Source organism: Phascolarctos cinereus, unplaced genomic scaffold (genome assembly GCF_003287225.1).
Source record: "Phascolarctos cinereus isolate Bilbo 61053 unplaced genomic scaffold, phaCin_HiC Scaffold_5;HRSCAF=322, whole genome shotgun sequence".
NCBI classification, from domain to species: Eukaryota; Metazoa; Chordata; class Mammalia; order Diprotodontia; family Phascolarctidae; genus Phascolarctos; species Phascolarctos cinereus.
In genome coordinates, this window is record NW_027555958.1 from 427,061,460 (window position 1) to 427,078,485 (window position 17,026).

At 43.5% G+C, this 17,026-nt stretch overlaps 1 protein-coding gene across 1 annotated transcript in view; it reads left to right on the plus strand.

The window, feature by feature from the left end:
- Positions 1-17,026, plus strand: part of OLFML2B (olfactomedin like 2B) — a 58,010-nt gene that overhangs the window by 27,519 nt on the left and 13,465 nt on the right. Inside the window, 4 exon segments of the mRNA XM_020988631.2 lie at positions 7,252-7,428; positions 11,013-11,211; positions 11,214-11,243; positions 11,887-12,462. Coding sequence (XP_020844290.1) covers positions 7,252-7,428; positions 11,013-11,211; positions 11,214-11,243; positions 11,887-12,462 — 982 coding nt within the window.

The window sequence follows — 17,026 nt, forward strand, 5'->3', positions numbered from 1 at the left end:
TCATCCCTCTGAACCTCAGTTTCCATGACTATAAAACAGGAATACCAGCACCTGCACTATTTGCATTGCCGCTGAGTTTCTGTGTGGAAGGTGCTGACCTTAAAGCACAAAGTGTATCAAGAGTCTTAGTGAAGTTTTAAGCTATTAGAGACAGTTGCCCTTGCACTAAGACTTTTGGGACAGCTTCTATTTTGACAGTGTAAATTGTTATCATTAACATCTCAGAGCTTGGGGCTTGCCATTTGCAAAATGGAGATAATAGTGGTCCCAGCTGCCTCTCCTAAAGGGCTTTTGTGTGGTTTAAATGACATCATAGATAGGAAAAGGCTTTGAAAAGAAAATAACGTACAGGCATGCCCACAGAATCATAGTCTCAGCATCAGATGGGACCTCAGAGCCCATCTAGTTTAACCTGCACCTTGTCAAGAAGCACCCCCAGGGTCCTGACAAGTGGTCATCCAGGCAGTGCTTGAAGACCTCCTGGGACAGAATAACCCTGGTAACAACTGGCATGTATATAAAGAGGGTTTTAATGTTTGCCAAGCACACAATCTGGGCTCTCAACTGGGCTTCACGACAACCTTGTGGAGGCTGGCATCACAGGAATCCTTGTTCCCCATTTTGTAGAGGAGTAAACAGCCTTGGAGAGGATCAGTCAGTGACTTGGCCAAGGTCACTCAGTGTCAGAGGTGGGATTCAAATCTAGATCTTTCCCTTCTTCAGGTAGCTCATTCCACTTGTGTATAGCTCTCTATTTGGAAGTTTTTCCTAACACCAAGATGACAATTGCCTCTTTGAAAGTTCCACCCATCACTCCCTGTCTCTCCCTCTTGGATCAAGCAGAATCGCTAGAGCAGGGGGTCTTCACCTTTTCAGTGTCCAGGACCCCTGCAATGACAGGTGACCCAAGAGACCACTTATCAGAATAATGTAATATATAACACTAAGGCAGCTAGATGGTACAACACATAGAGTATCAGGCCTAGAGTCAGGGAGACATCTTTCTGAGTTCAAATCCAGCCTCAGACACTTACACGCTGCGTGACCCTGGGCAAGTCACTTAACGCTGTTTGCCTCAGTTTCCTCATCTGTAGAATGAGTTGGAGAAAAAAATGGCAAACTACTCCAGTGTCTCTGCCAAGAAAACTCTAAATAGGGTCATGAAGAGTTGGACATGACTAAGATGACTGAATAACAACAACAATATATAACAATCCGGAAAAAAAGCAATGATATTGAAATAAATATATAATTTTTCCCATCCAAGTTCATGGACCCCATGAAATCTATCTAGGCATCCCTCCATTAGGAGTCTGTGGACCCCATTAAGAACCTCTGTGGGTTCTTAGACCTTTTAAGGGGGTGTCTAGACCCTTTTCTATCTGATAGTTCTTCAAATGCTTGAAGATAGTGCTTTTTTATATGAGTTGTGCAAAACCAGGAATAGTGTCTTCTAGAGACACTTCCCCCCACTTAGCAAGTGCTCTACTTCTTGGATACCCCAGTGACCCTTAGACAAACCCCTTGATCCACACCCATCCCTGGCCTCTGAGGGGCTCTGTGCCTCCCCCTTACCCTTACCCTCCAGCTGTGCTGGGCATCCTTCATATGGTGGCTGACTCAGTTCTTACTTCTTCCTAGACTCCAGGTGCCATCCACACAATATGTGGAAAGATGTGGAAAGAATTAATGAAACGCACCTGGATTTCATTTGCATCTAAAGCTGCCATGTAAATCCCCAAAAGAACTATGAGACACAGTCAGGGAACTGGGTGTGGTTTTCAACAAACTTTCCCACTGATGCTGAACTCTAAGATGATGTTGTTCTCCCTATCTCAGCTTTTCTCCCCATGAGGAGAGTTACCAGAGGAGTCTCTTACAGTCCGAGGGAAAACATGTCACAAAGTGTGGATCAATTTGACAAATGTTTTTAAGTTTATACTATGTGCAAGGCACTGTATGAATATACAGAGATGAAAAATCACGCAAAACTTGCTTTCAAAGAGTTTAAGGACTGAGGGGGGTGGGGATGGGAATAGGCCACGTGCCCAGATAAGTACAAGGCAGAATTTGATGAGGACAAAGGAGATATCTGGACAAAATGCAGTTGGACAATTTGAGGAGGGGGAAAAAAATTCCTTCAGGTGAGAAGGTCAGGGAAAGCTTCATGGAGGAGGTAGCACCTGAAATGATCAGTGAAACTTTTGTTTGAAAGCTGAAAAAGCAAAATTGGTGGTGTCCCAGGTTTCCAAATGGCTGAATCAGAATTGGCTTTTCCTAGTTCTGCATCCTTGGATTATGAATGCAGTTCATGGCCAGGATTCCATGAGCCCAGATAGGAACAAGCTACTACTTCCAAGATGTTTTGGTAACTGAAGCCTCTTCTGAAACCCATGGGTTTCAAAGGTCACCAAAGCATTTAAGCTCTGGTCAATTAACCCCAACTTGGAATGGTATGGAAAGGCCAGAGTGTTCTAATCCCTAGTGGATAACATCCCCAGTATGCAGAGAATTCCAGCAATGGTAGAAGCTCACATTTACATAATACAATTCAACAAACACTTGTTATTTTTTAATGGTCACAAAGTGCTTTGCATACATTTTTTTCTTTGGTCTTTACCCTATGGGCAAACACTATTATCCAATCAAACACAAGCTCCATGAGAAAAGGAATTATTTTCTGTGTGTCTTTTGTATGCCCTAATGCCCAACACCATGCCTGATAATGTAGTAGGTCCTTAATTAATGTGTGTTGAGTTGAATTTATCCCCATCTTACAGAAGAAGGAAAGGAGGAAAGAAGGAAGGAAGAAAAGAAGGAAGGAAGGAAGGAATTTGTCAGGCACCTGCTATATGCCAGATACCATGTTAAACACTTCAAAAATATTATTTCATTTGATCCTCACAACAGTCCTGGGAGGGAGGTACTATTATTATCCCCATTTTATAGTTGAGGAAACTTGGGCAAACAGATTAAGTGATTTGACCGGGGTCACTCGGCTAAGTAAGTGTCTGAGGCTGAATTTGAACTCAGGGCTTCCAGAAACTGAGACTCAATGAAGTTAAGAAATTTAATTACTCAGGGTCCACACTTAGTAACCAGAATTTGAACCTAGTCAATCCAGGTCTTCTGACTCTGATATACTTTCCTCTGTATTGCTCCTCTATAGCAATCTGGTTAGTTACGCCAAGCATATGTGGCGAGTACTGCCTTTGGATAGAAGCCTGTATGAGTCTGTCACTGGTCTGTATTAATCTTTTAATGTCCCAGAATCTTTATATCTTGGGAATTCTTAGTTTTATAGCAGGACATAGCTCAGCACAGTGCCTGGTACACTGTTATTGTTGTTCAGTCATGTCCAACTCTTCATGACCCCATTTAGGGTTTTCTTGGCAAAAATACTGGAGTGGTTTGCCATTTCCTCCTCCAGCTCATCTGAAAGATGAGGAACTGAGGGGAACAGGATTAAGTGACTTGCCCAGGGTCACACAGCTGGGAAGTGTCTGAGGCCAGATTTGAATTCGGGAAGATGAGTCTCCCTGACTCCAGGCCTGGCACTGTTCCACCTAGCTGTCCCCCAGAAAACTAAAGTTTCTAATTCAAACAGATGAGTAATATACCTGTGAAACATGCAAGCCATTCCACTTTTACCTGCTTGATCACATGTTCACAAGGTGCCTTACACTCATTAACCCACTTTATCCTCACCACAACCCTGCAAAGTCAGTACTCTCCTCTTCATTTCACAGATGAGGAAATTGAGGTTCATCTAGATTCCTAGGGATCACAGGACCCTAGATTTAGAGCTGGAAGGGACCTTAAAGGCGACCGAATCTAGACTCACCCCCATTTAATGGTCAAGTGAACTGAGGCTAGGACTCTTTCTACCACACTCTGTCTCTTATTAAAATGAGCCTATCAAAATCCTCCTCATTCTTTACTGCTCAAGTCTCACCTCCTCTTTGAAACCTTCCCTGGCCACCCCAACCTGAGGTGAACTCTCCCTCCTTGAATCTTATACCTACTGCCTGGACCCCTCATTTGGAACTTATCCTACAGACACTGCCTGGTATCCTCATGGGTAATCTTTCCATTCCCTCCCCCACTCGGTCTGTAAAGTCTTCCAGGATGCTTTGTCTCCCCCTACCATCAAGCATTGGTCCTTACTCACAGTAGGTTGCTTGCTCAAGAAATGACGACTGGTTGACAGTTTTAGTGCTCTAAAAACATACAATGCCTGGAGTGAGGCTTATACAAATCTACCTTCAAAAGAGGAGTCTTTTAGGAATCATTTCAGCGAGCAATAAACAAGATTTATAATGAGCTTATGAATTAGGACCATAGAAATAATTGGGAGACAGGACCTTGAAGATCATTTAACCAAGTTCTTTCATGTTACAGATGAAGAAACTGGGGCCCAAAGAAGAAGGGGACAAGGGAAGAAGCATTTATTCAGCTCTTACTATGTGCATTTTACTAAGCACTTTATAAATATTATCTCATTTTGTACAATTACTAATTATTATCTCAAGTATAGTGACTTGCCCAAAGTCACACTGGGAGTAAGTAGCAGGTCTGGGATTCAAATGAGTAAATGAATGAACAAACAAACAAAGGAATGAAGGAACATTTTTATTAAGCACTTACTGTCCTGCTGATCATTTTGCCAGGGGCCAAGACCCAAGAACTTTACATTTTAACGAGGAAGATGACATAGTAAGGGAGGGATGTTTTCATCTAGGGAGCAGTAGGTTTGGAGAGTGGAGCCAAAGGGAAATCCATTAATGTGTGTGTTTCAGAAGTAATGGTAGTATTGATCTGATTATAGTTACTTAAGCAAGAGATGGAAAGGGAGGAGGGAAGGTACATGTGATGATGACAGGATGATAGCTAGAAGTTGACCAGAGACATGTGATGTGCTACGTGGTCTGATGTCCTTGGGCAAAGCCAGCTAGATGTAGTGGGCTTGTGAGTGTACTCTCACTCACTCCAGTTGGGATAGGTTGTACTTTCTAATGCAATTATGTGGATAAAGTGCCAAGCTTGAAATTAGGAAAACCTGGGTTCCAATCTATCTTTAGTTATATACAGCTATACTACTCTTGGCAAGCAAATTGGTTGACCTGTCTAAGCCTTAGTTTCCTTATCTGTAAAATGGGAATAATAATAATAACACCCAACTCACAGATCTGTCATGAGAAACAAATGTGGACAGCACTCTGCAAACCTTTTTGTTGTTAGTCAGTTGTGTCAGACTCTTTGGGACCCCGTTTAGGTTTTTCTTGGCAAAGATTCTACAGTGGTTTACCATTTCTTCCTCTAGCTCATTTTACAGATGAGGGGACTGAAGCAATCAGGGTTGTGACTGGCCCAAGGGTCACACAGTATCTGAGGCCAGATTTGAACTGGAAGATGAGTCTTCCTGACTCCAGGCCCAGCATTTTATCTACTGCGCCACTGAGCTACCCACGTTAGCTGGCCTAGCGTGCTCTATTAAGGTCTGCCATTGACAGCAGTGTAGAGAAGGAAATGGCAAAGCACTCCAGTATCTTTGCCAAGAGAACCCCAAATGGGGTCACGAAGAGTCAGACACAACTGAAAAGACTGAACAACAACAAAAATTGTTAGTGGTTCACCGTACTGGGATTTTGTGCCTGGGCCTGCCGGGGCCTCAGTAATATAAGAACTCTCAGGTAAGAAATTCCTTTGCAGATGGACAAGTGAGAGGATTTCCTGGGGCCAGAGAGTTTAAGTAATTTGCTTAGAGTCACACAGCAAGTACATGTCAGAGTTGGAATTTCCTAGATGCTAGGTCAGCTCTTTCTTCAGTAGGCCATGTTGCCTCTTACACTATACTGAAATATTACACATAAAATGCCTTGCAAATTTTAAGACACTAAATATGTGTCAGAATATTATTATTATTGGTGGTGGTGGTGGCAATAGTGGTATTATTATTATTATTATTATTTTTGCCTTTATGGAGAGGCAATAATGATTGAATTTGAACAATTGAAATTCAAATTCAATAAACATTCAAATACCTGCTCTGTTCAAAGGACTGTATTTGGTCTTGCTTCTCAAGAACTTGAAAAGATTTGCTCTCTTAGTTAGAGGAAACATCTTTCAGATAACCTTCTTTATATCACCTATCAAATCACTTTTTCTTAGGGGTAAGGCAATTTTCAGAGATCCAAATGAACACAAATTTCGAATAAGTGGGTTCCAAATGAGGACGATTTTTCTATAATGTTAAAAAATACAAGACTAGGTAAGACAGGCTGGGAACAAAAATGGGGGGCCTTTGTGCCATAGAGACATAGTCCTTGATGTATAGTTGAGAGTCAGAGGACCTGAGTTTGAGTACCAGCTCTGGTATTTCCAAGCTTTGTGACTTGAAGGAAATCATTCTCCCCCTGACTGCCATGTTTTAGATTGAAAAAGTAATATTTTAGACTATCTATTTCACATGACTCTTATAAAAGGATCTTGTAAACCTTGAAAGAGCTTTTAAAAATGTGAGTTGCTTTTTTTATTATTATTATTACAGTGGATTGTGAGCAATGTAGACCTATCATTAAAGTCAATAAAAGCACAGGTATTCCTGAAAAATATGACCGGCAGCTGGACAGAAGTCCGAAGAACTAGGGTGCTAGTCCTGTCACTTACTAGCGAGGGTGCCTTCCAAGCAGGGAACAATCAGCTCTCTAGAAAACAACCCCCCAAAACACACACTTTTAAGTTTAATCTGCATTATTCACATCTTTCACATCACTTTCTGAAGGCTAGACAATCACCAAAACAATGAATCAAGCCCTCATTTGTAGCATTTGTTGATCTCCGAGGTAGGAATGCTCACACGGAAATTTTAACAATCAGCTGCCTGAGCTGGTTTGAGCTGGCTCCAGCACACCCCTACTTCCAACTCAGTGATTCTAAAGCTAACGTGGCTTGCCCTGAAAACTGTGCCTTGTGACCTAGCATCAGTGTCCAGCACAGTACCAGAAATATAGTAGGCACCTGGATACTTGGCAACTGACTGATTTCCAAGGCTTCTGTGGGAAGTTCATCCTATGTTAAGGAGACAAAGAATAGGTGGGACACATGCTTTGGCAAAGGGATTAGACTGATTGACCTTGGAGTCTCCTTTTAGCTCTAAAATTTTATGGGTCTCACAGCCCCTTAGCCACAGCTGTTTTCCTGTTGTCATCAGATCCTTTCAAAGGGGCCTTCTCTTTTCCACTTTCCCAGGAAGTTTCTAAAAATCTCACCAAGGAAAATGAGCAGATCAAAGAGGACATGGAAGATATTCAGAATGAAATGAACAAGAGAGACAAAGAAAACTGCACTGCTGGTACCCCAGGAAGCATTCTGGGCCTTCGGGCAGCCTTGCAGAGGGATGCTGCTGCAGCATATGCTCTCCCTGAGGTACGGCCCCACACTACTGGATACCTTTGATCCTTATCCCCAAATCCTAAGCCTGGACACAGTAGACAGTTGCCTATGTGATCAGGCTTGGAGGACCCTGAAAACCCCAACTATTCAAAAACATTTCCCCATCAGTCCTAAAATGCTGAACTGAGTTCACTCCTCCAAGTCCTGGCATCGAAGGTTTTGGGTCAAGTGTAAATGTGTGCTCTGGAGTCACTTTAAATCAATGGCACCCACTTAGCACTTCAGTTTGAATCAGTCCATCAGACCAGCTCCATTCACTTCATTCTTGTTCATCATTTAGTTGGTAAAAGCCTTTGGGGAATGAGATAGAAAGCAGGTAAGATGAAGGTAGAAGGCTGTCTGGGAAGGTTGGGAGTATAGTCTATTGCTGAGGAAGACATGTCTCATTTGGATAATGCAGTGGAAAGTCCTGGGGACCCAGGGTGGAGTCTGACTACCAAGAGGGAAGAGAAGCCACTGAAAGATGAACAAAAGACCATGAACTCAGACGGCTTTCTAATCCCTAAGAATATGATGCCCCAGGAGGATGAGGAAACAAGGGAGAGAAGGAACAAGGACATACAATATAGACTTCCTTCAGCAGAGATGGTCCCCAATACATTGCCCAGTCCAATCCTGCTGTACTCTTGGGGAAACTAAGGGACATGTCTTTTGAGGCTGAGATGGAGATTCATCCACTCCCTCTATGGCCAAAAGAGATGAGAGTTTTTCACTGTCAGAATGTTTCCTTAGCTCCATCCAGCTGCCTGAGAAAAAAGACTATTCCTTGTGCCTGTGAAATGTGTCTCCACATTTCTCTGGGGCTGAGCTTATGGGACCTTTTCCTCGGCCTTGATGACAAATACTGTGGTGTGTTGAGGAACCTGGATCAGATTTCTTGAGGGCAAACAGCAAACCAAATCAGATGCTTCAAAACTTAAAGACTCCCCCCTTTTTTTCCTTGCTCAGCAAAGTGAAATTTCCTCCTGTCAAACCCCCATTCATCAGACTGCTGAAGTCAGCACAATCCATATGAAGCCAGAGAAGCAGGGACAGAGGAGGGGGTGGGGGAAACAGAAGAGAGAAATGGGGAGAAAAGCCCAGGGGTGGAGGCTTCCCTGTCATCTCCCCAGCCATCTCTTTGGCTTCTTTGGAGAGAGAAGAGGGAGACAGAGGAGGCATAAGGATTTGTTTGCTTGGTTTTGAGAGCCATGAAATGGCAGAGTTTCTTGGAATGTGAGCCCCACTTTGTCGGGGGCTTGTCTCTAGGAAAATTTCCTTGCCTGGATGGTCATGGAATAGATGGGAGGGGAATAGGAGTGGAGCCAGGAATTGAAGTCATGTAACAGACTGTGGGATTAATGAAGGAAAAACCACGGCTTGGTGGGGGCCTAGCCTGTCTCCAGCAAATTCAAGGAAATTATATGTTCCTTGGCAAAAGGAGAGCCATGGTCTTGGTCCATCTACATGTATGAGGAAGGGACCAGAGTTCCTACCCACTCTTGTGAGCCTAGAATTAAAGATCTCTCATGGATGTTGCCACAAAGCCATGACGACTTGATTTTGCAATGCGGAAGGAAACCAGTCTCCAGCAATTACATTCACCTCATCCTCGAACCAAGGGACTGTGGGCTAAGCCTCTTGTCCCATGTCCAAGAGACTCCTCCTGGACAGAAAAGGAAAGAGCCCTTGGGATTGCTGGCCGGAGGCCTGAGGCCTGGCAGGAAGACCAGATCTTTCTTTTGGACTTCTGTTTATCAGTCAAGGTTGTAGGGATGGATCCTGGCTGAGCAGTCCATGAGCCTGTAGGGGTTGTTATTGTTGTTGGGTTTTGTTTTGTTTTTTTGAATAGACATTTAATGGGGTGTCAGGCGTTGGAGGAGCGAACTGCCAAAGGCACAAAGAGAGAGTTCTGACAGATCTAGACTCTTTGGCAAGTAGCCTCTGGAGCCAGAATTAGGGGAGAACCCTCAACTTTCCAGGGCACAGAGGCATTAAGGTCCCGCTCAGGGCGTTTGCATATGAACAAAGGGGAGTATGAGTGGAGACATCCAGAATGTCTTTTGCCATCCTTACAAAATTTCTCATGATGGTGGGAAGAGGATGGGCTTGTGGGGTGGAAAGGGACCTAAAGTATTTCCAGGCCAAAATTTGTAGGTCAACACTAGAGAATGTGTTTTTGTCTCCAGGGCAAGTGTCAAGTGGTGGGGAGGCGCTGGTCCCTGGAGATGAGAATTTTCCCCCCAAACAACTTTGTTCTTTGTGTGAATATCACCAGGGTCTAGAATTACAAGTTTTAAAGGAATTTGACCACTATTCCCTTGGCAAGATGTGGGAGATTACTTTGTGGGTTAGGCTAGGCTGGGAATCCACCACTTCCTTACTGTTCTGACCTGCCATCCTCGGGACAATTCTGGGCAGCTGGAGGTGGAGTTGACTGGTCCCCATAAGCAGAAAGCAGGACCTAGGAACCTTCATTCTACTTTGTCCTTGTCCATTCGTGGTGGCCCCAAACAAGCACACGTGGGCTTCATGGAAGTTGAGATTTTCAAGTGTGTTCAGATGACCCTTTGTGGAGTGTGTGGTAGAGGAAATTCATGTTTCAGGAGTGGGTAGGGCTAGATGAACTCTGAGCTTCTTTCCAACTATAAAAGGTTGTGCTTTTATGGTTCTTTATATGCAAAATCCTTCCCTTCTGTGAGAATGAGGTGCAGGAAAGCCTGGTCCTGGGTGCTCAACCCCCTGTTCTTGAAGCACTGGGTTTCAAACACAACTGAGCTCCAGGGGTATCATGGTCTCCTTTTCAGAGATGACGCCATATGCAGTGATACCATTCATATAGGTAAGTGGTGTAAAAAAAAAACAAACAGGAAACAGTGTCAACTACATGGTATACATGTAGGAGACAGCACAGAGCATTGGCAAGAGACGTAATAGAATCTAGTCCTGTTGCTACTATTAACTTACCATGTGAACTTTAGCAAATTACTTCCGGTTCTGGGACCCACTTTTCATATCAATGAATGAGTAGATTGGACCAGATAACAATAAGATCCCATTAATAGTCCACATTTATATAGCAGGGGTACAATGGCACAAATGCTGGTTTTAGAGACAAAGGAAGAAAGTAAACAAGCATTTGTTAAGTGCCTACTATGTGCCAGGCCCTGTGGTAAGTGCTATCTCTGTACAGCAAAAGGATGTCCCAACCATAGACAATGTGTCTATCTATCTTCAAGCAATATTTGGTCCAACAAAACAAAGTGTCATCACTACAAGATAGCCCTTCAGAATTAGCTGCAGTGGGATTTGCCCATACATTTATTTCTGCTCCATGTTTTGGCACTCCTTTCTATGAGCCTCACTGCATTTTACAACCTCCTTGACTGACTTATTCTTATCCCACAACCAACCTCATGTATGAGAAAAATTGAGGAAAAATTTCCCTCCCACTTCACCCCTGTGGCTGCTACAGCTAAGAAGAGAGTGTTGTCCTTGATGCCCTTTTGAGCAAGCCTTCCCATTGGCTTTGGCTTCCTCTAAAAAGTGAATTAAGTGAGCCCTTCTGTCTTTCAAAGCAGCAGTATGAAGAGCGTTTTCTGCGAGAAGAAACTGTGTCCCAACAAATCAACGCCATTGATCTCCTTCCGCTTCAGCCCCCGGCTCCTCCAGAGGCCATGGCACCACGGAGGCCCCTCCAAAGGCAGATCCATCTGAGGGGTCGACCGGCTTCCAAACCCACCGTCATACGGGGCATCACCTATTATAAGGCCAAGGTCTCGAGGAAGAGAATGACATCGAGGAGCAGCGTGAGTTGGGCTTAGCAGGGTCTTCCATGGGAGAGAAAGTGGTGGAGTAGGGCCAACAGCTCATTTGGAGGGCATAAAGAGAAAGACAGATTTCTTCTTAGACACACCCCACGTCAGCTTTTCTACTAATGTGACTTTCTTGAAGCCAATGTTGTAGTCCGTTCCTTACTTACTGACATTTGTGAATTGCAAATATTCAGGTGTCTTTTTCTGATTGGCTGTATAACTTTGAACAAATCACTTCAGCTTTCTGAACTTCCATCACCTCTTCTGCAAAATGAGAGGGTTGATGGTCTCTTAGGCCCCTTCCAGCTCTAACATTCTGGCACTCCCTGATTCTGTGGGATCCTAGGTCTCACCCTATTCAGACAGAGCTGCTAATTTTTGTGATTAACTGAGGTTAGTTAGCAAGAGAAATGGTAGCAAAGGGTAGTGTGAAACCTCTAGAAAATACAATTTCCTTCTTCCTATGCATTTTCTCCCTTTCAGTGGAAATCCCCAAATTACTGCCATCTCCAAGCCATAGCGCATGTTGAGAAATGACTCCATATTGTTTCCTGGGTACTTTCTGTTCTTATGACAACCAAATCACACTGATCCACTCAACATGTTACAAATGCATCTTGTGTTGTCTCTTTGGCAGAAGATGAACTTTTCAGTGGGGAGAATTCCATGGACTTGCTCATTGAAGACCAGCTCTTGAGACACGAAGACCTGTTGACCAGCACCACCAGTAGGCCGACCACAGTGGAACACCTGTCTACTACCCACAGTGCTGCTGTAACAAGAGACTACAGCCCTCAGGCTGCACATGTCAAAATGGTGGCCACTTTGCTCCCGCCTACAACCTCTGCTGAATCTACAGTGGGAGTCACCAGGGCCCCTTTGGCCACCTCAAGCAACCCACTCCCACTGACGCCTACAAGTACAGAATCCCCAGGTGACACCCATAAGGTGACTGGTGCACTGACCTCCCAGGAACCTACAACCACAGTGGCACAAACCACCGTCCAGGAATCAGCAAGCACAGCAACCTTTACAACAGTAGCCACAGATGGAATGGCAGCAGGCACTCACATTGCCCCACTTCCTCCCACCACCATCAGGGCCCAGACCGAGGACTCACATGGGATAGATACGGCTTCTGCTGGAAAAGCCACGACTCCCTCTAGTCCTACTCTAAGCCCGGAGGAAGAAGACGACATTAGGAATGTGATTGGTGAGTTGTCTCTTCCTGAGCCGGCTAATAAGCTTGATGTGGGCAGAAGTTCTATGTATTATATAAGTGTGGGAGTTAGTTTTCACTGTTCCAGAAGGCTGAATTGTTTCTATTCAATAAATAAATGGGCCTTGCCACACTAAGAGAGGCAGGGCAGCTGAACTTTGGAGTCAGCAAGAAGCAATTTGGGCAATAGTTCTGAAGGTTCACCAGACTTTGCATTCTGAGGCTTCCTGGAGGGAATAGATAAAAACAAGCAGAAAGCCCATCTTGGTGGTACATGCCTATTATCCCTGGTACTGGGGAAACTGAGGCTGGTGGAGTGTTGAGATCAGAAGCTGTGAGTTGTAATAAAGTTAAGACCATTGGGTGTCTGCACTAAGTCCCTCACCAATATGGTGAGCTCCTGGGAGTGGGGGGCAGTGCACCAGGCTGTTTAAGCATTTAAGTTTCTGGGTTTTTAAGTGTAAGCATTTAAAGTTTTTAAAGTATTTAAGTTTAAGTATTTAATTTCTGACTCAGGTCAGAAATAGAACAGGTCAAAGCTTTAATCAGATCAATAATGAGATTGGGCCCATAAGTGATCACTTCCTTTGTGGGTAACGTAGAGATGCTCAGTCTCAAAAAAAAAAACAAAACCAAAAACAAACAACAACAACAAACTTAGGCAGAAGCAAAATTCTTGGGCTAGCAGGGGTGGGGAACCTGCAGCCTCGAGGCCACATGTGGCCCTCTAGGTCCTCAAGTGTGATCCTTTGACTAAATCCAAACTGCACAGAACAAATCCCCCTAATAAAAGGATTTGTTCGTAAAACTTGGACTCAGTCAAAAGGCCACCCCCAAGGACCTAGAAGGCCACTGTGGCCTCAAGGTTGGAGGTTCCCTACCCCTGGAGGGTTATAGCTTAGCTCACTGTGGTTGCAGATGAAAAAAAAGCTAGGAGAAACTCCTTCATGGTAGAACAGTATGAATTCAGGTAATTGAAGTATTCCCGTTGGGTCTCTGTGTTCTATGTGTGTATCCTCAGAGAAGTCTCATGTTCTGGACCAGGCTATGCACTACCTGAGGTTTTGAGCACACAGAACACCGAAGAGTTAGACCATGATTATTCTGTCACAAGATCAGAGATAACTGTGTCCTTGACAAGATCTAAGCCCTTTCCTGTTCTCTCAGGTGTGGCCATGCCAGAAGTTTATAGGATTCTGACTATGGGAATGTTACATTAAAATTCTTTAAATCTTAGTATGTAGAAGCTGGAGGAATCTCTTGGATGTAGAGGCTGGTAACTACATGCAATGCCAGCAACCATACTAGGCTTCCAGAATTCCACCTAGTCCCCTGTTCTTTTTTTATTTTAATATGAATTTATTTATTTGTAGTTTTCAACATTCATTTCCACAAGTTTTTGAGTTTCAAATTTTCACCCTGTCTCACCCTCTCTCCACCCCAAGATGGCATGCATTCTGAATATCCCTTCCACTAGTCTGTCCTCTTTTCTTTCTCTCCCCCTTCTCTTATCCCCCTCCCCTTCTATTTTCCTGTAAGGCAGGATAGACTTCTGTACCCCATTTCCTGTATTTCTTATTTCCCAATAGCATGTGAAAACTTTTTTTTAAAACATCTGTTTTTAAAACTTTAGTTTTCAAATTTTCTCTCTTCCTCACTCCCCACCCACCCTCATTGAAAAGGCAAGCAACTCAATATAGGTTGTACATCTGCAGTTATGCAAAACACTTCCATAGTAGACGTGTTGTGAAAAACTAACTCTATTTCCCTTAATCCTATTCTGCCCTCCCATTTATTCTATTCTTTCTTTTGACCCTGTTCCTCCTCAGAAGTATTTACTTCTGATTACACCCTTTTCCAATCTGCCCTCCTCTCTACTTCCATACCCATTTGAATGTGTATGTTATTCCCTCCTTAAGCAAAATCCTATGAGAATAAGATTTACTCATTCCCTCTCACCTTCCCCTGCTCCCCCTCCACTGTAAGAGACTTTTCTGTTTTTTCTTTGTGAGATAATTTACCCCATTCTACCTCTCCCTTTCTTCTTCTCTGAGTATAATCCTCCCTCATCCCTTAATTTTATTCTCCAGATATGACCCCTTAATCTTCAACTCACCCTGTGCCCTCTATCTATCTATCTATCTATCTATCTATCTATCTATCTATCTATCTATCTATCTATCTATCTATATACATACATATAATTTTTTTCCTCCAACTACCCTAATACTGACAAAGGTATCATGAGTTATAAATATCATCTTTCCATGCAGGAATGTAAACAGTTCAATCTTAATAAGTCTCTTATGATTTCTCTTTCCTGTTTACCTCTTCATGTTTCACTCGAGTCCTGTATTTGAAAGTCAAATTTTCTATTCAGCTCTGGTCTTTTCATCAGGAATGCTTGAAAGTCCTCTGTTTCACTGAATTACCATTTTTTCCCCTGAAGGATTATACTCAGTTTTGCTGGGTAGGTGATTCTTGGTTGTAATCCTATCTCCTTTGTCCTCTGGAATATTATATTCCATGCCCTGAAGTCCTTTAATGTAGAAGCTGCTAAATCTTGTGTTATCCTGATTGTGTTTCCACAGTACTTGAATTGTTTCTTTCTGGCAGCTTGTAATATTTTCTCCTTGACCTGGGAACTCTGGAATTTGGCTATTATATTCCTAGGAGTTTTCCTTTGGGGATCTCTTTCAGGAGGAGATCTGTGGATTCTTTCAATTTCTATTTTGCCCTCTGGTTCTAATATATCAGGGCAGTTTTCCTTGATAATTTCTTGAAAGATGATGTCTAGACTCTTTTTTTGATCATGGCTTTCAGATAGTCCAATAATTTTTAAATTCTCTCTCCTGGATCTATTTTCCAGGTCAGTTGTTTTTCCAATGAGATATTTCACATTGTTTTCTAATTTTTCATTCTTTTGGATTTGTTTTACAGTGTCTTGATTTCTCATAAAGTCACTAGCTTCCAATTGCTCTGTTCTAATTTTTAAGGAAGTATTTTCTTCAGTAAGCTTTTGGACTTCCTTTTCCATTTGGCCAATTTTTCTTTTTAGGGCATTTTTCTCCTCATTGGCTTTTTGGACCTCTTTTGCCATTTGGGTTAGGCTATTTTTTTTTTTCTGTTTGTTTTTAGGCAATTGTGATTAAGTGACTTGCCCAGGGTCACACAGCTAATCAGCATCAAGTGTTTGGTCTGAGGCTGGATTTGAACTCAGGTCCTCCTGACTTCAGGGTTGGTGCTCTATCCACTTTGCCATATAGCTGCCCCTAGGCTATTTTTTAAGGTGTTAACTTCTTCAGTATTTTTTTTGGGTCTCCTTTAGCAAGCTGTTGACTTGTTTTTCATGATTTTCTTGCATCACTCTCATTTCTCTTCCCAGTTTTTCCTCTACTTCCCTTACTTGTTTCTCAAAATCCCTTTTGAGCTCTTCCAAGGCCTGGGACTGATTCATATTTTTCTTGGAGGCTTTGGATGTTGGAGCTTTGACTTTGTTGTCTTCTTCTGGTTCTATATTTTGATCTTCTTTGTCACCAAAGTAAGATAATATAGTCTGACTCTTTTTGTGCTGCTTGCTCATGATCCCGGCCAATTCCTTGAGTTTTAAACTCTTTGTTAAGATAAGAGTCCGCTTCCAATGTGGAGAATGTACTGTCCCAAGCTTCAGGGGTTTGTACAGCTGTTTTCAGAGATACTTGTAGGGACCTGTCAATTTTCAGTTCTTGCAAGGTGGTATGATAAGGGGCGAAGTGTTTACTCCTTTCCTGGCCTGTGACCACAAGTATTCCTTTCTGTCCTGTAACTGTGAGGAGGGGTTCATCTCCACAGCCACTACAAGCTCCACCATGCCAGCGTTCCTCCTCACCCCAGCACCGCCACCCAGAACTGTGACCCAGATCCAAACATGGGCAAAGCAAGACACTCCTGCCTCCACACTAGCAAAGAGATCCCTGCAATCCCTCTCTGATCAGCCACTGGATTCCCCCTCTGTCTGTGCTCTGGAAGCTCAGGAAGCAGCTGCCCTCCCCCTCCCCCCCTCCGGACCACACTCTTGGGGAATGAAGCTGAGACCCCCGCCTTCCTTTCTCATCACCGACAGAAACAGACTTTTCCCACTGACCTTCTAAGTTGTCTTTGGCATTAGTGGGTTGAGGAGCCTGGAAACCCCCACAGCTCCCCGCGATTCAGTCCTCTGAGGCCTGCTCCAGGTTCGCTGCAGCCTGCGCGCCCACGCTGCGCTGCGCTCCCAGCCTGGCGTGATACACCTTTGTGATCAATCATCCAGGTTGTCTTGGGCTGGAAATTTGTTTCACTCTGTCTTTTTGTGGGTTCTGCTGCTTCAGAATTTTAGAGCCATTTTTTATGAGTATTTGGAGGGGTTTGGGGGAGAGCTTAAGCAAGTCACTGCTTTCACTCTGCCATCTTGGCTCCGCCCCTCGTCCTTTGTTCTTACCAAGGAATAACACCCTCTTCCTCCCTGTAATGCAATGTGGACAACCTAGGACTTAAAAGGAGGGTTTTGCTAGTAGATAATGAAGGGTGAACATAATAGAAA